Here is a 24,073-nt window from a genome sequence, read left to right as displayed (position 1 = left end):
GCTCTGAAATTGAGGTAATAATTAATAGCTTACCAACCAAAAAAAGTCCAGGACCAGATGGATTCACAGCCGAATTCTACCAGAGGTACAAGGAGGAGCTGGTACCATTCCTTCTGAAACTATTCCAATCAATAGAAAAAGAGGGAATCCTCCCTAACTCATTTTATGAGGACAGCATCATCCTGATACCAAAGCTTGGCAGAGATATAACAAAAAAAGAGAATTTCAGACCAATATCCCTGATGAACATCAATGCAAAAATCCTCAATAAAATACTGGCAAAATGAATCCAGCAGCACATCAAAAAGCTTTTCCACCATGACCAAGTGGGCTTCATCCCTGGGATGCAAGGCTGGTGCAACACACACAAATCAATAAACGTAATCCAGCATATAAACAGAACCAACGACAAAAACCACATGATTATCTCAATAGATGCAGAAAAGGCCTTTGACAAAATTCGACAACTCTTCATGCTAAAAACGCTCAATAAATTAGGTATGGATGGGACATATCTCAAAATAATAGAGCTATCTATGACAAACCCACAGCCAATATCATACTGAATGGGCAAAAACTGGAAGCATTCCCTTTGAAAACTGGCAAAAGACAGGGATGCCCTCTCTCACCACTCCTATTCAACATAGTGTTGGAAGTTCTGGCCAGGGCAATCAGGCAGGAGAAGGAAATAAAGGGTATTCAATTAGGAAAAGAGGAAGTCAAATTGTCCCTGTTTGCAGATGACATGATTTTATATCTAGAAAACCCCACTGTCTCAGCCCAAAATCTCCTTAAGCAGATAAGCAACTTCAGCAAAGTCTCAGGATACAAAATCAATGTGCAAAAATCACAAGCATTCTTATACACCAATAACAGACAAACAGAGAGCCAAATCATGAGTGAACTCCCATTCACAACTGCTTCAAAGAGAATAAAATACTTAGGAATCCAACTTACAAGGGATGTGAAGGACCTCTTCAAGGAGAACTACAAACCACTGCTCAATGAAATAAAACAGGATGCAAACAAATGGAAGAACATTCCATGTTCATGGGTAGGAAGAATCAATATCATGAAAATGGTCATACTGCCCACGGTAATTTATAGATTCAATGCCATCCCCATCAAGTTACCAATGACTTTCTTCACAGAATTGGAAAAAACTACTGTAAAGTTCATATGGAACCAAAAAAGAGCCCGCATCGCCAAGTCAATCCTCAGCCAAAAGAACAAAGCTAGAGACATCACATTACCTGACTTCAAACTATACTACAAGGCTACAGTAACCAAAACAACAAGGTACTGGTACCAAAACAGAGATATAGACCAATGGAACAGAAAAGAGCTCTCAGAAATAATGCCACACATCTACAACTATCTGATCGTTGACAAACCTGAGAAAAACAGGAAATGGGGAAAGAATTCCCTATTTAATAAATGGTGCTGGGAAAACTGGCTAGCCATATGTAGAAAGCTGAAACTGGATCCCTTCCTTACACCTTATACAAAAATTAATTCGAGATGGATTAAAGACTTACATGTTAGACATAAAACCATAAAAACCCTAGAAGAAAACCTAGACAATACCATTCAGGACATAGACATGGGCAAGGACTTCATGTCTAAAACACCAAAAGCAATGGCAACAAAAGCCAAAATAGACAAACGGGATCTAATTAAACTAAAGAGCTTCTGCACAGCAAAAGAAACTACCATCAGAATGAACAGGCAACCTACGGAATGGGAGAAAATTTTTGCAATCTACTCATCTGACAAAGGGCTAATATCCAGAATCTACAATGAACTCAAACAAATTTACAAGAAAAAAACAAACAACCCCATCAAAAAGTGGGCGAAGGATATGAACAGACACTTCTCAAAAGAAGACATTTACGCAGCCAAAAAACACATGGAAAAATGCTCATCATCACTGGCCATCAGAGAAATGCAAATCAAAACCACAATGAGATACCATCTCACACCAGTTAGAATGGCGATCATTAAAAAGTCAGGAAACAACAGGTGCTGGAGAGGATGTGGAGAAATAGGAACACTTTTACACTGTTGGTGGGACTGTAAACTAGTTCAACCATTGTGGAAGTCAGTGTGGCGATTCCTCAGGGATCTAGAACTAAAATACCATTTGACCCAGCCATCCCATTACTGGGTATATACCCAAAGGATTATAAATCATGCTACTATAAAGACACATGCACACATATGTTTATTGTGGCACTATTCATAATAGCAAAGACTTGGAACCAAGCCAAATGTCCAACAATGATAGACTGGATTAAGAAAATGTGGCATATATACACCATGGAATACTATGCAGCCATAAGAAATGATGAGTTCATGTCCTTTGTAGGGACATGGATTAAGCTGGAAACCATCAGCAAACTATCGCAAGGACAAAAAACCAAATGTTGCATGTTCTCACTCATAGGTGGGAATTGAACAATGAGAACACATGGACACAGGAAGGGGAACATCACACTCCGGGGACTGTTGTGGGGTGGGGGGAGGCGGGAGGGATAGCATTTGGAGATATACCTAATGTTAGATGACGGGTTGATGGGTGTAGCACACCAACATGGCACAAGTATACGTATGTAAGTAACCTGCACGTTGTGCACATGTACCCTAAAACTTAAAGTATATAATAAAAAAATTAAAAAAAACTAAATCTAGGCATAATTTACACCAACATCTGCAAGTCGTACTAGTAACTCATTATGAACAGTTCACTGTGTTTTACTCTATTCTGTGCACAATATGTCATTGCTTCCATTTAAGAGAACTTCAGCAAATCCATTGCAAGAACAAACAGCAGATGTTGTAAACATGTACATAATCATGTCAATGTCTGCTTAATGTTGGCATTTGCATTAACCAAAATGCGTCTAAGAAACGTGCTGAAAAGTATACCTAATTACATATATGGTCTTTTTATAATATTTCATTAATAAAATGTCTGAAACAGGATGATCAATATTTATCCTAATAATTTTTCTGGAATCATGCAAAACATTTTAAAGAAAAGCATGTCACAATTATTTACAAAAGCTCAATTATTATATAAAATATAGGGAAATACTTTTAAATCCACTCTTCTAAATGGACTAAGACATAAAATATAAATGTTTAGCAAGTTAATTAATATTTCATTATAACTGTAAATTAGGAGTGCTTAACTGCTCATTTAAAATGCTAACAAAATTGTATATGTGAAATAATTATACTAAAATCAAACAATCAGCTATACTATTTAAATCAGAGTAAAGATTATTTTCCAGAAGTTCAAGAAAGAAAAACCTTATCTATTCCTTCTCCCATGGAATCATATGTATTTTTATCGACAAAAATAAATACAATGTTTTAAATCACAGAATTATATTTAAATGATATAAGAAATTAAATTACATTAAAATATATGTATGTATACTATTTAAAACAGCTCCTTACAAGAATAGACATCAACTTCCTAATTATTCCATCATCTTACTAGGAAAGAAAACAAGAAAAAAATCTATATGACACATTTTATTTTACAAATTCAAGACAGCATTATGACATTGTGTTGCAATTTAACATTGATGGAAAAAATGATATACTCTGAAAATCCCACGTTTCTGAAGGTTCCAGTTTTTAGGAATAAAATATATATATAAAAATGTGTATATATATTATATATAAGTGTATATATATGTATAATATGTTATATATAAGTGTATATATATAATATATTATATATTATATACTATATATAAATGAATATATTTCATATATACAATATATAATTATATATGATATATTGTACATACTTTATATATACAATATATAATTATATATTATATATCATATATAATTATATAAGCATGTATTAGATATAAAATATATCTAACACATAAGGTATATATTATATATGAGAATTGGTATATATTCTTATATATTATATATGATATACATAATATTCATATATTATATAATATATTTTATATATAATACAAAGTATATATATTTTATATATAAGATAAATTATATATTATATATTTTATATATAAGACACATATTTATTTTCTTTTTTAACTTTCAGTACTAGAATCGGTAATCATTTCGAATGTTTTATACATTTGCCTCACATTTTAAAAGTGAGTATGCTAATGGTAATTAAACTTTGTTCAGATAACTTGAGTAGTTAAGAAGCAGGAATATTTTCTTCTATTAAACAATATTGTTAGTTATACGCTTGCTTTTTAAAAAGGTCATCCTGGGTTTTTCCTTTGTTGAGTTGTATGCTGTTTCATACCTCTGACAGTATGCAAATTTTTAGAAGGAAAGAAAACTTGTAACCCCTTCTAATTTGGTATCTACAATCTACTATAGACTGAAAATTAAGATTGTTAATGTTCTGTACCAATTAAGGCCAAGTTGGAACTGATTGAAATAAAGTAAGTTTGTTTGAGTGCATGATCTTCATGCAAATTTGTTAAGAATCACTTACATCAACTGTAGGCATTTCTATTCCCACTTAATTCCAGGTTCTTGGCCAGATTTGCTATCTGAGATATTCAGAAATTTATATTCATGATAAACTAAACAATATTTTATTTTTTAATTTAAAATTTTACTGACAAGCACAATAAAAGATGATATATTTGTGAATTTACTATAGGCTAAAGACTCCATTAAAAATGAGTTTCTTCTGTTTATGACACATTCTGACATTTATTCAATCGACATGATCAAGAACTGTGTTTCCTAAAACTGCTTCATAGAATACTAGCTCTGACATATGGTCTCCGAAAATCAGAATCTTTAGCCCAATAAATTTGAGAAATAATGTCAAACGTATTGAGTTTAGCAAATCTTCTGTGAGAAGCTGTGTATGTATCTATGTATGTTAAACCTATCTGATAAAATAAATATTCCATAAACCTTATTTTGAAAAGGAAGAATCCAAAAATAGTGAAGTTGTGGCCAAGACAATACAGGGCTCTTCAAGTCCAAACTGATTTTTTTTTCATCATAGATTTATATGAAGGCTTTATTTCTCTTGCATTTCACTTGGGGATACAGTTCTCTGTGCACAGGTAATCTGTGTCATTTACAAACTAAAACATACAGATGTGGGTATGAATTCTTGCATTCCTTTTTCCCTGGAAACCATATGTTGAAATAGAGTATCACAAGTGGCTGGATTCCTGAGTGACTCTTTGGAGTAGAGCTCCTCGCCAACTTGCATTGGAGAATATACTCCGTTAGACAAATGAACGTTTGTTGATTTAAACCACTGAAATGTCAGGGTTGATTAATTACTGCAGCATTCCCTAACCTACCTAACCAACCATAACCAATAATATAGTCGAATTCTAAAATAATGAAAGTGACACAAAGGGAGCTAACATAAAACTAAAATTACAGTTGTTCAGACACTGAAAATTCCTTATTCATCCTATGTCATCTAAATATACTTGCCAAGAAAAAATTTAAAATGTTATGTTCGCAGATCTTCATTAAATATACTTTGCTATGTTGCTACATGATCAGCACTGTGGTAAGCTAACAGGGTAAAATAACATAAAAGGCATACAAGGTTCTTACTCTCATGGAGCTATAAATTAGTTCAGTGACTGTGGAAAGCAGTTAGACATTTCTCAAAGAACTTAAAATAAAAATACCATTAAACCCAGCAATCCCATTGCCAGGTATATATCCACAAGAAAATAAATCATTCTACCAAAAAAACACACATACTCATATGTTCATCACATCAATGTTCATAATAGCAAAGACATGGAATCAATCCAGGTGCCCATCAATGGTGGACTGGATAAAGAAATATGGTACATATACACCATGGAATACTATGCAGTCATAACAAAGAATGAAATCATGTTCTTTGCAGCGACATGGATGCAGCTGGAGGCCATAATCTTTAGCAAATTAACACAGGAACAGAAAATCAAATACTATATGTTCTGACTTATAAGCAGGAGCTAAACACTGGGCACTCAAGAACAGTAGTGATAAACACCGGGGACTAATGGCGGGAGAGAAGAAGGGGGAAAACTGTTGAAAAATTGTTGGGTAGTATGCTCACTACCTGAGTGAAGGGATCAACTGTACTCCAAACCTCAGCATCACACAATATACCCATGTTAAAAACCTGCACATATACCCCTGAATCTAAAATAAAAGCTGAAATTATTTTTTTTAAATTTTTTTTAAAAAAAGAAAGAAAATGTCCAGTGGGCAATAGCTCATTTTTTAAAAAGGTGACAAATTTTTCATTCTTTGTATTAGATAACATACTAAGTTGGATAATAATTTAGCATGGGAGTAATTTCTGCTCCCATGCTAAATTTCATTTAAAGACACATTAAAATTATGGCACTCATAACAACAATAAAAAAGAACCATTAGTCAATTTTCTGTTAGAGTGACAGACTGTGACCAAATCTAATTAGATACTTCTTGGTTCTCTCGTGTAATGGAGACCTATTTGAATATAACCATTAAACAATTTCAAAATTTGTTTTGAAACAGAAAATTATTCTAGGCAAATTGAAACAAATTTCACAAAAATGCTACAATTCAAAATTTTATCACTAACCAAATTCTGTTTTTATGACACAGTACATGAAGCACCACTTTTATTAGAAAACTTCTCTTAAATGTGCAGAAACATCTTATTTTTAAATTATATTTCTAGCCATGTTAATCTAACATATTCCACTGTATTGATTAATGTAATCTGCTTTCTACAATAAAAAGGAATGTTATTAAAATAATACAGTATTATTTTTCAAAAAACAGAAGCTCTTCCAAAGACTTCCATAATTTTATAATGCATACAATACATGTATGCTAAATTCCTTTCCTATACTAATCATGGAAACAACATCGGCAATGATATATTTTAAAACGGGCCAGGCGTGGTGGCTCACGCCTGTAAACCCAGCACTTTGGGAGGCTAAGGCAGGCAGATTACCTGAGCCCAAGATTCAAGACCAGCCTGGGCAACACAGTGAAACCCCGTCTCTGCTAAAAATACAAAACTTAGCCAGGCGTAGTGGCGCACTGAGGCAGGCTGAGGCAGGCGAATAGCTTGAACCTGGGAGGCAGAGGTTGCAGTGAGCCCAGATTTTGTCATTGCACTCTAGCCTGGGCGACAGAGTAGGACTTCATCTCCAAAACAAATAAAATAAGATATATTTTAAAACGTTGGTAAAGTAGCTGTGTTTAATTTGAAAATTCACAAATATCAAAGGGAATTAGATGGGCCAAAGTATTGCCTGCCATGTACTCTATATTGAAAAATACTTCAGGTCAATGCTAATTTGATTAGTGTGGTTTAAAGGAAGACTTCTGAAGACATAAAGTGAATCGGACCTCATCTATTTACTGTTAGCATAGAGTGAAAAAAGAATATTTAATATTATAATTGCATAGGAAATCAAAGTTTCTTAATAAAAAATACTTAACTGGTTTACTTTTCTCACAATTTAAGACAATCATTGTCTTGTTTCAGCTTAGTAAATAATGGTCTATCTGTAGGTTCACTAAATATTTTAACAATACTATCTTGTTTATACAAAACAAGACTTAAACGTACTCTTCATTCCCTGTTTTTCCTTGCTCTCTGCATCTCTGTTCAGGTGCCAGTGTTTTTTCATTAACTCTCTTTCTTCATTAGTTTGCAGACACATTATCAGAAGCCAAAAATAACATAATATGGTTAGAAACATTTCATATCTAAGCAACAGCTAATCTGTATACTACAGGAGTTAACTCCATTAGGTAATACTACATTGTCAGTATACTAAGTATGAGTTCACTTTTTCTGTGGGATCACAAAAAGAAAAACATTATGAGCAAAAATTGTCTTGGATGGTTTCTTGGTAACTATCCCCCTCCCTGCAAAAAATAAAATCATATAAATATTATTGGCTAACACAGTACTCACACAAAGTAAATCTTAGGTTACTTGAGCTACAGAACTAAGAGGTTATTGGTGAGTATTGGAATTCATTGGACATTATGAATATTAGTAACTTCAGGAAGCAGATGTTAAACTCTTGAACATTTTGGTGCATACTCTGTGATTAATGAAACAATCACAAACACTGGGCTCACTGCAACCTCTGCCTCCCAGGTTCAAGCGATTCTCCTGTCTCAGCCTCCTGAGTAGCTGGGATTACAGGTGCATACTGCTGTGCCATATTATTCTGTATTTTAACAAATGCTAGTTTCCCCAAGGGCATATAATGCAGCCTGTTATGAATAAGGTTTCAGTATCGAATATAAATCTCCCGAAAAAATGTTACAGGGTGTATGTCTAGTTTTGAATTTTATTTTAAAATGAATTAATCATTATAGCATAAAGTACTTCCACAAGTGAATACAGCTTACAAAACAATGTCTCAGAAAGTTATTGAAAGTAATTTATTCTATTTTTTTTTTTTACTTCATCTAATGATGACTAACTGAACTAGTAGGTATCAAAGTTACTTAAAAATTATGGGGCATCAAACAAATTTGAATACTATTAGATGTCAATTTAGAATAACTTAATTCAAACACTAGTCTCTGATTTTAAAAAATCAGTAAACTGCAATGTTATTTTTACAATGTAAAGTTACCTTCTTCTTTACAAGTTCTAGCAACTATTAATATTCTATATTAAATGCCAATAGTATATATTTTTTCTTTGACTCATTCGTTATTCCTAGGGATTTCTTGGTGATTTGTTAAAGCAGTTTGAAATCAGTATATTTAAATAACATTTTAATATATTAAAGCAAAATGATCTCATTAGCTTATTTAATTTCTCTGTTCAAAATAATCCAGTAGTGGTTATTCTGGTATATAGTATTTCTTACTTTGCATAAATATAGCATGCTGGAAGGTTTATGTTCATATTCAAACTGCACAACTAAAACCTGGACTTCAGTTATAAAAACTGAGGAAGAGTTTGCAACATAGCATGGTCTTTAAAGACAGAGGTCCAATAGTCTCCCTGATTGAAGTGGACAGATTGAAAATGCATAAGAAAAGGCCTCGCATGACTCAATCCCCACAAGCAATGAAAGACAGCATGTGTTCTTAGACAATATACTGAAAGTTCAGTAACTTGACAGTATAATCACCAAACAATATTAGGTTAGGAAAGCCCTATTTCTACCTTAACGACTGTAGTACTTTAGTATCTGAATACGCTGATTATAAGTACCCATATTTTTGAACACTAGAGGGAGTATATAAAAGAGAAGAAAAAGAAGCCAAAGTGATATTACCTAACTTCTCGGTGTTTTAAATTGCATTAGGTCTTACCAATCTGCTTGCTTGTTTCTGAAGCACATAAGTAGAGTGCTTAAAACTTATTTAAACTATATCCAATATCCATTTTTAAATGTCATTTTCCAGTTAATTTAAAATTTGTAATGGCTAAAGGCAAGAAAAATGCATGATATTCCAGAAGCAGAAAAACAGAGAAGGTTGTAAAAAGTAGACATGCTTTCTCCCCATTTTAGTTTATATATTCTATTAAAAGAAAATAGAATTGCATCTGATTTAGAATATATAATTCTAAGTGCTTCAAAGAGTTTAAAATTACATTCTTAGGCAAAAAGGAAAAATGGGCACTCCTAAATCAGAGTCAGACTTTTGCCTAAAGATGAAATCCTGAGATTACAGGCCACATTTAGGGTTTACATAGACAAAATGTCTCCAAAATTTCTACATAGGTGGGACAACGTGGGAGCCACTGGTTGGGAGGTGAGAAGGGTAAGGACTTCATGAGTTAATATTTTTAAAAAACTCAGAACTGTGACACACAATAAGCATTCAGGGTACTAGCTATTGCTGAGAGATCCTTTGTCTATTCCAAAAAATAAGAACATGGGTTGAGTTGAATGGGAATGGGATGAGTTTAATGAAACGAGTAGATTATGGAATCCAAGTAGGAGAAACAAGAGCTCCCTCCAGCCAATCCAAAAACCACCACCATATATATTAGACAAGAAGATAAATAATTCATATGAAATATTTAATAAGTATCTATTTCTTGTTCCTTCTCTGCAAATATTGGATTGCAGTAGAAACTAAAAGGTAATAGCTTTGATCCTTGAGAACTTTGGAAGGACGAGTTTAGAGCTGAAAGAGATCCAGTAATTTATTAATTCATTTAATGAGCATGTACTACATGCCAGCCACTGCTCTAGAAACTTGAAATACAAAAAGACAACAAAAATAGGTCACTGACCTTCAGAAGCTGGAGGCAGGAAACAATAATAAATGTGAGAAATAAATTGTTCAGTAAACAAATAACTGATAATTATTAAGAAAAAAGGAAAGAAGAACAGGAAATGCTGCAGCATTCAACAACATGTGGAGTTGCCTGAACAGGCTGTGGTGTGGTGCCACGGGAGCAAAGTTTGAGTGAGGTAAGCGTTTGCTCAGGTGGGGATTTAGGTGTGAAAATGTACGTAGCACCTTTGTTGCTGTAACAGCCGACTACTGCGACTGAGCCTGAAGTAAGGACAGCCACAGAGAAAGCAGTAAATAGGGGAGGACATTAGAACCATAACAAGGAAAAGTGGACAATGGTGAAAGGCCTCATAGCTACAGTAAGTGCTCTGACTTTGAGTAAAACGAGAAACTGCTACAGGGATCTGAAAAGAGTAATGTGGTCTAACTTTACACTTACTGATAATGCTGAGAAAGGTTTAAGAGAGCAAAGGAAGAGAATAGTCAGGAGGCTATTGTAGCAATCAAAGTGAGAAATAATGTGTGGCTTGGACCAGGATGGTAACAGTGAAAGAGATAAAAATTGGTCAGATTTTGGAAATATTTTGAAGATGGGGCTAACTAGGCTTTCTAGTGAATTGAACATAACGCATGAGAGAAAGAGGAATTAATAAAGACTCCCAGGTCTAAAAGGATGGAGATGCCATTAACTGACAAGGGAGGGGAAGAACTGCATGGGATTAGGTTTTGCGGGAGGGAGGAGATCTGGGTTCAGTTTGCTATATGGTAAAATTAAGATGTCTCTTAGCCAAGTACAGATAGGGAGTAGACTGTTGGCTACACAAGTTCAGAAAAAAGGTTTGGGCTGGAGATACAAATTTGGGAGTCATGGACATATAAATGGAATTTATCCACAAGGCTGAATAAAACACTAAGAAGAGTACCTTTTTTTAAAGAAGAAAAATTTCAGTTTAGACATCCTAGAGGAGGAATAAGTGAAGGCAACAAAAAGAAAAATCAATGAAGTGAAATGGTAATCCTTCAAGCTAAGTGAAGAAAGATTATTAAAGAGACTGCCAACTGCTGCTAGATTAGGCCTGAGGGTTGACTATTAGATTAAATAACATGGAGTCACTGACAACCTTGGTATGGTAGTGAGAGTACAGATATGACTGGATTATGGAAAGAACAGGAAAAAATAGGTGACAGCAAATACAGAGAGCTCTTTCAAGTTTTTTTTATTTTTTATTTTTTATTTTTTTTTTGTAAAGAAGAACTAAGAAATCAGATAGTAATTTTTAGGGGAAGAGGGCTTAAGAAAGGGTTTTAATACTATTTCATTTGTATGCTGACAGGAGTCATTTAGGGGAGAGAGAAAACAATGATGGTATATGAGAGGTAGGGGAGGATTTTTCATGATGTTCTTGAGTAAATGGGAAATAACAAGCTCTCACACACAAGTAGAACGATTGGCTTTTGGTCCCTAACAAGTATTACATGGAATTGAATTTTCAAGTTCAACTTCCTGATCAGATAATAGCAGTGAGACTTTCAAAATGTTTTCTTGAAGGTTATATAGATAGTAATCAAAACAGAAAGATTACTAGATCTTAAAATAATGCACAACCAGGGAATAACTGTGAAGTGACATAAGCAAATCCAACATAGTAGGGTAATGATTATAAACATAAGGAGCACAGATATCAAGTTGGGTAAAATATTGTGATAATGTCAAGATTGTCTGGGATGGTCTCTGTGTTACTCACTGAAGGAAAGACAGAGATAAGGCCAAATTGGAAAGACGGGACCACTGGATGTCAGGCTGGAAGGCTGGGTTTGGTCATTTGACATTTTAAGTAATAGGAGATAATGTGTGATCTTTTAAGCAGGGGACTGGCCCAAAGAAAGTAGTACATTAGATTAATCTGGCAGTGTTTAGAGAATGAACTGGCAGAGGAGAACAAAAGGCAGATAAATTAGCTCTAGGGCTATTAAAACACCATCCATGAAATTAACAGCATAGGGATTAGAGAGGTGGCAGTGGGAAAGAAAGCAGCTAATCAAAATCCTCTTCTCAGCAAGAATGAACAAGACTTATCAATGATTTTACGCTCTTGTTGCATCATGTACTTTTCTTTTATAACCCTTAATACTCTTCCATAAATATTATTTATATTATTATTTGAATAATGTCTCTACTAAAATATAAGTTCCAAGATGGCAGGGGCTACATATGTTTTGCTGAGTATTTTATCTATATGGACTAGCCCAGTACCCCGCATATAGTAGGCAATAAAAGAAATATTTTTCTGGGTTTATTTTTATTTTTTGAGGCAGAGTCTTTCTCTGTCACCCAGGCTTGAATGCAATAGCATGGTCACAGTTCATTGGAACCTTGAACTCCTGGGCTCAAGTGATCCTCTCAGCTCAGGCTCCAGAGTAGCTGGGACTATAGGCACATACCACAGCACCCAGCTTATTTTTCATTTCTTATAGAAACAGGGTCTTGCTCTGTTGCCCAAGCTGGTCTTGAACTCCTGGCCTCAAGCAATCCTCCTGCCTCTGCCTCTCAAAGTGTCAAAAAAAATTTTTTAATGAGTAAATAAGATACGGATTTCAAAGAAGAGGATAAGGAAGCAAAAGGCAGAAAAACAGAAGAAAAAAAAGTAAGACAGAAAGTAGAGGAGAAAAGAGAAAAACAAGAAAGGAAAAAGAGACGTGATTTAAAGAAGGTGGAGGATGAAAAAGAGTAAAAAGAAATTATGTTGAAGTTAGAAGACTGAAAAATAGCAGAGCAACTGTGTGGCTGCCAGGAATTGGGAAGCAGGTCATGGACTTCGGCTTAAAGGGGGAAATATCAGGAGTTCAACTCCAACACTTGCTCTCAGTTAACCTCTCTGTCTGTGCTTCTTCATCTATAGAATAATTATAGGTACCTCAAAGGGTGGCTATGAGGATTAAGTGAGTTAACTCACAATAGTCCCTGGTACATAGTGAGAGTTTAACAGTCATCTGTATCATCATCATCATCATCATCATCATCATCATCATCATCTATAATTTGTCTCCTACTAGACAGCAGTGAAACCATTCTAAATTTTCTTCTGTCTACAGAAATGAAAATGGCAGAAGCAGCATAAGACTAATTGATGGATGAGACAAAAGTCCTTCCACTAGTCAAGGTTGCCTCTGATCTCACTCACAAACTAACTGGCAAGAAGACAAGCAGCTCAGCCTCGACTGCTCCCTTCATTCCTTCTGAGTTTCTCCTTTTTTTCTCCTAAATCCTAAAACACACATATTTACCCAAATCCCTTAAAAATTATCAATTTAACTTTTATTTCATTGTGAAAAGAAAATGGAAAGCAAGAAAATGGAAGTGGTGGATGGAAATTGGAAGGCATATTTTTAAAGTAGGTTGAATTAAGGAAAAAAGAATGAGGCAAATGTAAAGAAAAATACAGATAATGGTATTTTTTTTAAAAAAGATAGCAAATACAAGACATAAAAGAGACATGAAGTCTCAATGCTTGATGGATAAGCATAAAGAAAGAAAAAGGTAGGTAGCAAAAACAATATTAAGTAATATGGAATAAGTTGGAAGAGCAAGAGCACTAGTTCTCAAAGTAGTCCTTTGGGTTCCCAGTTCTACTATTGCAAAGCAGAAAGAGGACATTTGGCATCATCTAGAAACATTTTCCAATGTCACATTAACATTTTTGGTTGCTACTGGCATCAGTTGTAGATGCTGCCAACCATCCTACAATGCACAGGACAATCCCCCCAACAAAGAATTATCCACTCAGTATGTCAATAGTACAGAGTTTGAGAAACCCTGAGCCAGTGATTAAAGGTAAAAAGGTGGAAGTATAGCAGATTGTCACCTCTCTGCTCAAAAGTCCCATTTTACTCTAAAGAAGAATCAAAATCCTTAGACATGTCCCCCATAGCTATCTGACCTTATCACTGCTACTCTTGCCCTGCTCCTCCACTCCTGCCACCCTGGGCCCTTGTTCTGCTGCAAATGTGTGGGAAACTTGCCCACTATAAGGCCCTTGGGCTGCTATTCCCTACTTGGGAAAATGCTCCCCTAGATTTCCTTACTGCTTGCTCCTTCACCTTCAAGCATTTCCCCCAATGCCACCATGCCACTTTCTCAGTGAGGCTTATTCTGAACAATCCTATTTAAAATTGCACTTCCTCCTCATCACTATTCATCCCATTATAATCTTCTGTTACTTCATAACATCAATCACCTTCTAATATTTGATGTAAACTGGTGTTTATTTTACTGAGCTATCTTCCCCCTACCCTTCCCATCCACTATGTGAACTCCATGAAGGAATTTTGTCTGTTTTGTTCCCCACTATATCCCTAGAAACTAGAACAGTGCCTGGTGTACAGTAGGTGTAAAACACTAATTGTTGAATAAATGAATAAAGGGGCTCAGACAAATTCAAATAATAACAATAACGACAGACACACATCCAATGCTTGCTTTATACATGGGAACCATTCTAAACATTCTACAAAGAACTCATTTAATCTTTATAACCAGCCTATACTGCACGTAACATTGTCACTATCGCCACGCTATGGAGAAAATGAAAACAGAGAGAAATTAAATAATCTGCTCAATATTGCACAGCAGAGCAATTTGAAAAAAAGCAGACTGGCTTCAGAGTTTGTGCTCTCACCCTTCTGTACTATGTCACCTTACTTAGCAACACAGACTAAAAATTCTCCTATTCTTTAAAACAAAAGATAACCCCAAACATTTATCAAAAACATTGAGCTACGCAATAAAGAGACAATCAAATTTATACTTTATTCTATATATAATTGAATAAACATAGATATATCTCTGATATTTGGGCTTTAAAATTACAAAGTTATGTCAATACATAATAGCCTACAGTGCTGTCACTGTCATCAAAAGTAAACAGAAAATAGTTACTTCAAGGGCAGATCACTAAGCTTATTCATATATGCATCTTTTACTTTCTTCAGCATAGTGACTTACACATATCAAGAATTCAATATGTCTTTCATAATTCATGTTAATGTGACACAAGAAGATAATAAAACAAAGAAAAATGCTGTTCTGGAATCAGTTTTAAGAAGAGAATATGCTTAATTTACAATGAGTTCTGAAAACTTTTTGTCCATCTATTTACTGATATACTACGGCACACATCATAAGAAACAACAAAATGAAAGAGTTAACCTTTAGACACACAAGCGTTCTACAGCTTTTGCAAAGTAGTGAATTATAAATATACCACCTATTTTCACACTGACATCACATTCTAAGAGAAATAAACTGTTGATATGCCACTCATTTTTTCCCCTACATAAAAAGCATCAAACCACAGCCATCAGTATTTCTTTTTTTTCTTTTTGTAGAGCCAGGACTTTTAATTCTAAAAATTATGGGGCCAAACCTCAAACAATTAGCTAAAATTTCTAAAAAATAAAATGGCAATCAACCACTTGTTTTGTCTCTTCACCTGAGTCATTCCCATCCACCCAAGATTCTCTGAACATGTACAGGAACCACATTTGTGTGAGCTTTTGTTCCAGAATAAATAATCCCAACTTTTTTCCTTCTTTCAAAGGGGTTTGTGATATGGGCGGAGGGGGAATATTAAGAACCACTGATGCTAGAAGGCAATTGATTTGACTGATATTGTTTAACCCAGTATTTTTCTCTCATATAAACATACAGTTTGAAATGTTGAGATAAGGTGATATTATGAAAGGGGAAAATGCACACCAATATATCTGTTACCATTTGTGTGGTACTAGAGAAAGAACCTGTCAGAAATCATCAAATTTGCTTTTTCCAGACAAGGATAACATATGTTATCTGCAGTTGAAAATCTATTTATAGTGTCCCAAACATCATGATAACTGTCTCATTGAGCATAAGTATGTAATTTGCCTAACTTCAATTATTCTACAAGTAAACATTTATCTCAAACACCAATCTGAAGTAGCATTTGCAAAGTAGAAAAAGAGAAAACAAAGATGATGAATATAAATTTAGTCCTAACAATGTTAATATTTCTTGCCTGAAAGTGGGGTCTGGGAGGTTAAATCCTTTGGAATCCTCATGTCTTTCCATTCTAAATAAATAAATAGCTTATCCCATATAAGTAAGACAACATTTGTCCTGAGTTGACAGACCACCGTGTGCACCTACTTTGATTTGGATATTAGATATGTCTATTTTCTCATTTCAGTTAATGCCACTTTCTGGTTCTTGATTAAAGATGAATTACTGCAGACTTTGGGTTCCCAGTTCCTATGGGAAATTTAATTCAGAGTAATTATCCTAATGAACTAACTTTTAATACAATAAAAACATTTCTATTCATAATATACTGGAAAAGAAAACAAACAATTTTAGAATAAGGCCATTTCTTATACCCCTTATATGTGGGAGAGAGAAGGTGGTTTATAATTGATAGCATTAAAGTTAATACAAGAAATCAAATTATAATATATACATATGACATCATTAGCCAGTTCAATAATGTTATTCCTAGTAAAGAATTCAACAAGATTCTCTAATTCGTCAGTCATAGCAGAAAGCAAGAGAACTGTCAAACCTCAAACATCTCAGAAAACTTAAGGATAGTGCCTCTCTCCTAAGGTAATTTGATAGCAACAAAAGAGAATAATATATTCCAACTTATTTGTATTCATTTGAAACAATGATATACAATGCTAGGTATCAACAAGATTCCATATTAGTTGTTCCTTTATTTTCTCAGCCAGAATATTAAAAAGCTATGTAATATTCTTATCAACATTTTTGTTGAATAAGTTAAAGGTAATTAATCACAGCACCTCTTTATTTGCAAATTTTAAATTGCAAGGTCTAATTTACTATTAATTTTGTCTCAATACTGTTTTCTGCAACCTACAAAAACAATGACTGTTACCACGAAGATAATAAACTACACAGCAAGCCTTAATGAAATAATGAAATGGTTTATTAGCTTCACTCCCAATTTAAGAAATAGCGTCCACACATATACTGCTGCTGCAAGCAAAAATTTGTGAAAACTCCCTGGAAGACAGTTTGACAACATGAATTGAGAATTTTAAAGCTTTTAGATCCTTGACTTCTAAGAAAATGTTAAAAAAAAAATTAGGAAACATGAAAGAGCTTGGTGGTTAATGCTATTCTCTGACACCAAGCTATCTGGCAATGAAGCTTCACTTCTCCACTTACAAGTCAAGTGAGTTGGGCAAATGACTTAATATCTCAGACCTCAGATTTCTTATCTGTAAAATGAGCAATATCAGTAACTTCCTCATCTACCTGTTTTGAGAATTAGATAATTTAATATAAATAAATGCACTGAGAAGAGTACCTAGCAGAGAGTAAGACCTCTGTTAGCTATTCATATTGCCAGAACTGCTATTTCTAGTGATGTTTAATAACCGTGAAAAGCTGGAAATAAATAGAATACACAACATTAAGGGAAGTATGAAGTAACTTATAGCAAATCTGTGTAATAGTTATGATCTATATTATTGAAGAAAGTAGAAAATGTCATTGCTTATAATTTATAACTTTGTATAACTTCATCTATGTTAAAATATGCACACAAAAAGACTAAAAGAAAATATAACAAAATGTTTAGTGTATTTATTTTTATGTGGTACTAAAGATAATTTTTGTTTTCTCCTTTATATTTCTTTAGATTTTTGCAAACTTCCTATAATATCCATGTACTGCTCCTAACATCAGAAAAAATAAATTTGATTTTTTTAATAGTGCCCTTTGTTAACTTTGTATTTGAAGCTTGATGTCAGTTATGTATATTTCAGTCAGAGTTGAATCAGAGACCTACTGGAATTTCATTACTCTAATTCTCAAAAATTCCCCCTGAAATTTTTCATGAACTATCTCTAGAGAAGAAAAGTTCTATAGTTTAGGAAAATACATTTTGCTCAAACTTGCATTTCTATCTTTTTTCCTACATTTAGATTTAAGTACGTGAGATCCTCAGAGAAGCAAGAATGAAAACAACATAATCCAGGTAATAATGAAACCTATTACACTGGCTTTATTATCTATTACTTCACTATTGCCTGAAACACACTATCTAGTACTTTAAGGCTGCTTGAATTTCTTATCAGCTAATTCTCTAAGTGTTGAATGTTTTAATTCATTGGAAATAGACAGTGATGGATGATTATTGGCTACCTCTATGTTCTCAAAATTATTTTTGGTAACATGCTAGGCCATCATGCCTAAGTAAAGAAAAATTTTAGAGCATTTTAGCATTTGGTAAATATACCACAGTTTGGGGAGGTAGACTGTGGTATAAAGTAGTAAAATTATGACAATTGCTACAATTAAAAGAACTACTAAATTCTATTTATACACAACTTTAGAACTTGGAAAATACTTCGAGCCATTCATGGTGGCTCATACCTATAATGCTAGCAATTTGGGAGGCCTAAGCAGGAGGATGACTTGAAGACAGGTGTTCAAGACCAGCCTGGGGAATATGGCAAGATACCATCTCTACCAAAAAAAATAAAATAAATAATTAAAAATTAGCCAGGCATGGTGTCACATGCCTCTAGTCCCAGCTACTCAGAAGGCTGAGGTGATAAGACTCCTTCAACCTAAGAGATGGAGGCTGCAGTGAGCCAAGATCTCTATCACTGCACTACAACCTAATGACAGGGCAAGACACTGTCTCAAACAAAAAGAAAATAGTTCCAAGATTATTCTCTATAATTTTTTCTTGTAATGAATTTTTTATGCATGAGCTCACTAACCAAAAAATACTCAGTAGGACTTTCCAGAACAATAAACTATAGAACATCAAGTGGTTAAGACATTAAGAGGGAACATTTAAAACTGAAAATATTTTTCAGATAATTGTTAATTCTGTTTTCCTCAGTTCAAATCAGACTGTTTCCTATGGGTTTCAAATTTTTCAAAATTCAACTTAAATTTATTTCAGTTTATGCCATTATAAGACAAATTATGGGTGCTTTCCAGTCCATGGCAACAATGCTGACATACTTCTCACCAATGGAGATCCAGTCACTGAGTGATTCTAAGGCAACAACAAATCAACTTTATTTTAATTTGTTTCTCTGTTAGAGTCATGTCTATTCAGAAAGCCTCTCAAGAAATTATTTACATAAATGTTTTTCAACTCATATAGTAGCCTTGTTACTTGAAATCATAAAAATAAACACTACAAGAAAAGCTCAAGGTTATAACAAGTCTAAACTAAAAGAGAATCCAGCTAAAGCTGCAATTAATTTTGTTTCCAGATAAAAGGCTGATTATTAGAGATTCCAGTGTCACTCTGACAAATAACATATGTGATCCCATATTAATACCAGCATTTAATGCAAAATAGTTCACCAGTGGGATCTTCATAAAGGAACAGGCATATTGCTACTCAAAGGCATTAGATTATTTGAGAACTATTTTAAAAAGCAATTGCTTTGTTTCTACATTTCTTAGTGAAAAAGTATCACTCACACCTACTCTACCAGTTATGGTTAATTTTATCCCTAAAACTCTAGAGTTTCACCACTATTTTCTTTTTATTTTTTTCAATCTGTAGAAAAATGCAACAGGATTACTTTCGTACACCAAACCTATTTCCTTTTACCTCCTGACTACCTCTTAAAACCCTATTTTCATTAAGAAAAAGAAGAATTCAAAATCTTCCTTTTTAACTCTCCATTTCTCCAAAAGACTTACCTTTCATGGAAATCTTCAGTATTTAGTTACAACATTTGACTATGTAATCTCCTGTATATGGTATTGATCCATTTATGTTAATCACGACAATCTAAATCAACTGTAAATTCCTTAAAATTCATATATTTTCATCTTTTTAAGCTTCTTTCTTCATCAAAGACTTGCCATACTACTAACTATGCAGCACATATCATTTTATAAATCAACGTATTCTTATTCTCAATTCTCGATTTCCCCAAGCCTGCAGTGAGAGTGGCCACTAAAGGCCACAATGCCTTTTTATACAGCTGATGCTGAAAGACAGGATAAATATATCCCTAACTAACCTTTGGAGCTCACTGAGACCAGAAACTATGCCTTATGCATCTTGGTAGCAATTTAAAAGGTGGTATAGTACTTTGAACATGGTAGGTGCTCAATAAGTATACAGAATTATATTTAAGGCTTTTCCAATATATTAATAGCATAGAAAACCAAAGGACCTATATTATTTCTGAAAAGTCAAATTATTTGAGATTTTACTAAATTCTGAGAGTAGAATAAGGCTGCTCTTTGACTTTCTAGAAAGGCTGTTCCTCTGCTTTATATATATATAATCCAATCATATATATAATATATATAATCCAATTATATATGATATATATAATCCAATCATATATATAATATATAATCCAATTATATATTATATAATCCAATTATATATAATATATAATCCAATTATATATAATATATAATCCAATTATATAATATATAATCCAATTATATATAATATATAATCCAATTATATATAATATATAATCCAATTATATACATAGTATATATAATCCAATCATATATGTAATATACATAATCCGATTATATAACACATAATCCAATTATATATAATCCAATTATATATAATATATAATCCAATTACATATAATATATGATCCAATCATATATAATATATAATCCAATCATATACAATATACAATCCAATCATATATACTATATAATCCAATCATATATAATATATAATGCAATCATATATAATATATAATCCAATTATATATAATATATTATCCAATTATATAATATATATAATCCAATTATATATAATATATATAATCCAATTATAACTGATTAAGTAATTATAACTAAATAATCATAAAACAGATACCCAAAATAACAACTCTTCTTGCTGAGCAGACTAGAGTTTTGTCACTGCTTATTAAAGTGTTTCAAGCAATTACTATTATGTTTGATTCTATCCTACTACCTGAGTTTTCAGATGACTTAAGCCCAGAAAACTTCTACGAAGAAAAGCAATTTCAGAGTAACCTCAAACCAAAGTTTAATGTTGTTGGTGCAGAAATTATGCAAAAACAAAGAACAGAATTAAAGAAGATTGCATTTTAACTAGATATTTTTTAAAAGCGGACAGAAAAAATAAATACTATATGATGACTGACATAGTGATATAGTCATAACTACTTTTTTATTTTTAATTTCTGTTCCAAGTTAAGAAGAGCTCGCCGATAATTTATATTAAAATATATTATGGTCTAAAAGCATAGCATTGCCAATAAAGGAATTAGAATTCTAAATATAGCAGTTTATATTTAACACGTACTAATTTTAAACTGCCAGAATATTGAATATGATGAATAGCAACATTCATGTACAGGAACCAACAAGCTTTGTAATGTACAAAGTTTTGTTATTTCTTTATCCAAAACTACACCAAAGGCATGTTTACTCACATATGCAGGATTATCCTAAAAAGATACATGCTGGACAACTGCAAGATGTCATAGGTTAAACATGCCCTATAAATACTTTGTTCTCAAAATATTTTCATTCATATTATATGAATAGCCGATGTTTTGGGATTTGGCCATTGTAGGTACATTTTCTTGTGCAAATCTAGGATGATGATACCCACACAAAAGTAATTAACAATCACATCACATTATTTATGTCATAAATTTCAGTTTCATGGTGAGATTTTTACTCAAACAGATCCTTAAGACAAACAAATCTTCCAAAATGTTGAGTCAAAATTGTATCTCTAGATTTGTCAGATAGTTTCATCTACTGGGTTGTACATTATCTCTGTTTTTATTCCTCTTATAAACAACCTTTTTTTTCAACCTTAAAAAATCGTCAGTATGAAGACACAGAAAGTGGTATCAACAGATTTCCTGATTTACATTTTTGTAATTCTAACCAATACCACAGGGAAGTTGAAGATTTCACTACTTAATCTCTAAATGTCCATAAATAATGATGCAGAGCAAAACCAGGACCATGTGTAGTTTCTTGTCATTTATTCTGTGCAAAAAAAGTGAGTGGACTGACATTAAAACATAAGGAAGTATGGCTCACAGATGCAGAATTCTGTTTAACTACCTTTCTTTTAGTCTCAGCCTCATGAAAACAGTAAAAACGTTTCTGTGCCGCTGTAGGTTTTCCACATCGCCCATAGAAACCTCACCAGCTATTAAGCACAATTCTGCCGAAAGGAACATGCCCAATTTCATTTTTTAAAACGCCATGTTTCAGATGAAAACACAGTCTGCCAAAGATGTCATATAAAAGAATAACAAAGAAAGGGACAGCATTTTTAGAATTGAATTTCAGTGCATAACCCCACCATCTGTCAACCAGTTGTGAAGCAATAATCCTAGAGAAACCCTGAAAACACGAACAAGTTTTATCCCTGAATCTATCTACACTAACAACCACTCTCAGGACCTCAGTACTAATTATGTTCTGTCTGTGGAGTAACCTACAGGAACGACATTTGCCATTGGCAAACTTAACCCTGGTGACGAATGGCCCATTTTAACAGACTTGTATTAGGTAACAAATGCAGAGTTCAGTTCATAGAGGTAATGGGGGAAGGGAAGGAAGACGAGGGGGCTCTTGAAATTTGGTTTGGAAATTGAATACAGGAGGTTAATCTCTAGAAGCCAGTCATCCAAACAACCCTCAGTCTCCTCTCCCTTGGCTTCAGAAACAGGATTACAATTTTGGACCTAGACTACGCCCCACCCCTTCTTTTCCCGCTGCAGCCACCACCACCTTCGAAGTTCCCGTCTTAGCTCTCACGCAAGCGGAGCTGCGGACTCCCTCACCGAGAACCGCACCAGGACCCCCATTCAGTAGTGAGCGGCGCGCTGGGACTCTGCCACCAGCTCCGCGATGCAGCCGGCAGCCAGCCTGGCTCCGGAGACCCCACCCCTCCCAGCCCGGCCCCCGCCCCCGCCTGGAGCCGCCGCCTGAGTTACGCAGCCTCAGCCCTGATACCTTCTCTGCTTCTTTCCATCTGGATCACCTGGGGCTAGGGGCGGGCGGGAGTAGGGCTGAACAGAAGTGGGATAGGAAAAGCCGGGAAGAACCGAAGCAGTCCCAGCTGCAGAGAGCCAGGACGCCAATGGCAAGACCCCGGCCACACACACACTCTCCTGCGCGTCCTGCTCCTCGGGTTTCAATGCCAAGTGGCGACAGGGTGGAAGGAAGGAAGGAAGGAAGGAGAGGTAGGGTGGCGGGAAGGCCCAGAGTTACTGGGAACGACGTTCGGAGGAGAGCAGGGGATGCTTCAGAAACTGAGAAAGTGAGAAAGTCCCAGACCCCCTCCTTAGCAAGGCTGCCAGCAGCCCGGGTCGCCTTCCCTGCAGCGAGGCTCGGGAGACAGGGAGGGGAGTCTGAGCCAAGCTTCCCCCAGGCTGCCCTCCCTGATCTGGCCCAGGGCCCAGAACCTGGCCCCTCTTCAGCCCTGACTTGGGGAGGCTGCCATGGCAGCGGACTTGCCAAAGGACTCTGGGGAAGCAAGAGGGCAGGAGAGGAGCATCTTGCACGCTCCGGCCGGGCTGCTCACGACTTCCTCTGCCGACACACCCCCAGCTAACCCTCTCCCCCGTCGTCACACACACAGATTCAGAGACACGCGTGCGTTCATCCCTCCCACCAACCCAGGTCCATCGATTAAAACACTAGTTGATTTCTTCCTGATTAAAAAAAAAAAATTAAAAAGTGCAACAACAACTCCTCTCAGGACTCCAGGAGCAAAGAAAGTCCGTCTGC

General features: G+C 34.6%; 1 protein-coding gene across 7 annotated transcripts in view; it reads right to left on the bottom strand.

Annotated features, from left to right (window-relative positions):
• The window catches only part of PRR16 (proline rich 16), a 328,607-nt gene that overhangs the window by 303,919 nt on the left and 615 nt on the right, over positions 1–24,073 (bottom strand). The window contains exon 1 of one of the 7 annotated variants that reach the window (XM_024247737.3): positions 23,297–23,683. The exons of 5 other annotated variants lie outside the window; for them this stretch is intronic. Coding sequence is in view for 1 of the 2 variants with exons in the window: in XM_063724232.1 (XP_063580302.1) it covers positions 23,125–23,148 (24 nt within the window). In the remaining variant the exon portion in view is untranslated. Of the gene's footprint in view, positions 1–23,124; positions 23,227–23,296; positions 23,684–24,073 lie in introns of those variants that run through there. One more of the 7 variants, XM_063724232.1, reaches the window with a different exon arrangement.

Source organism: Pongo abelii, chromosome 4 (assembly GCF_028885655.2).
Source record: "Pongo abelii isolate AG06213 chromosome 4, NHGRI_mPonAbe1-v2.0_pri, whole genome shotgun sequence".
Taxonomy (NCBI): domain Eukaryota; kingdom Metazoa; phylum Chordata; class Mammalia; order Primates; family Hominidae; genus Pongo; species Pongo abelii.
Note: the sequence above shows the minus strand (reverse complement) of the source record. Positions and strands in the feature narration are given on the sequence as shown.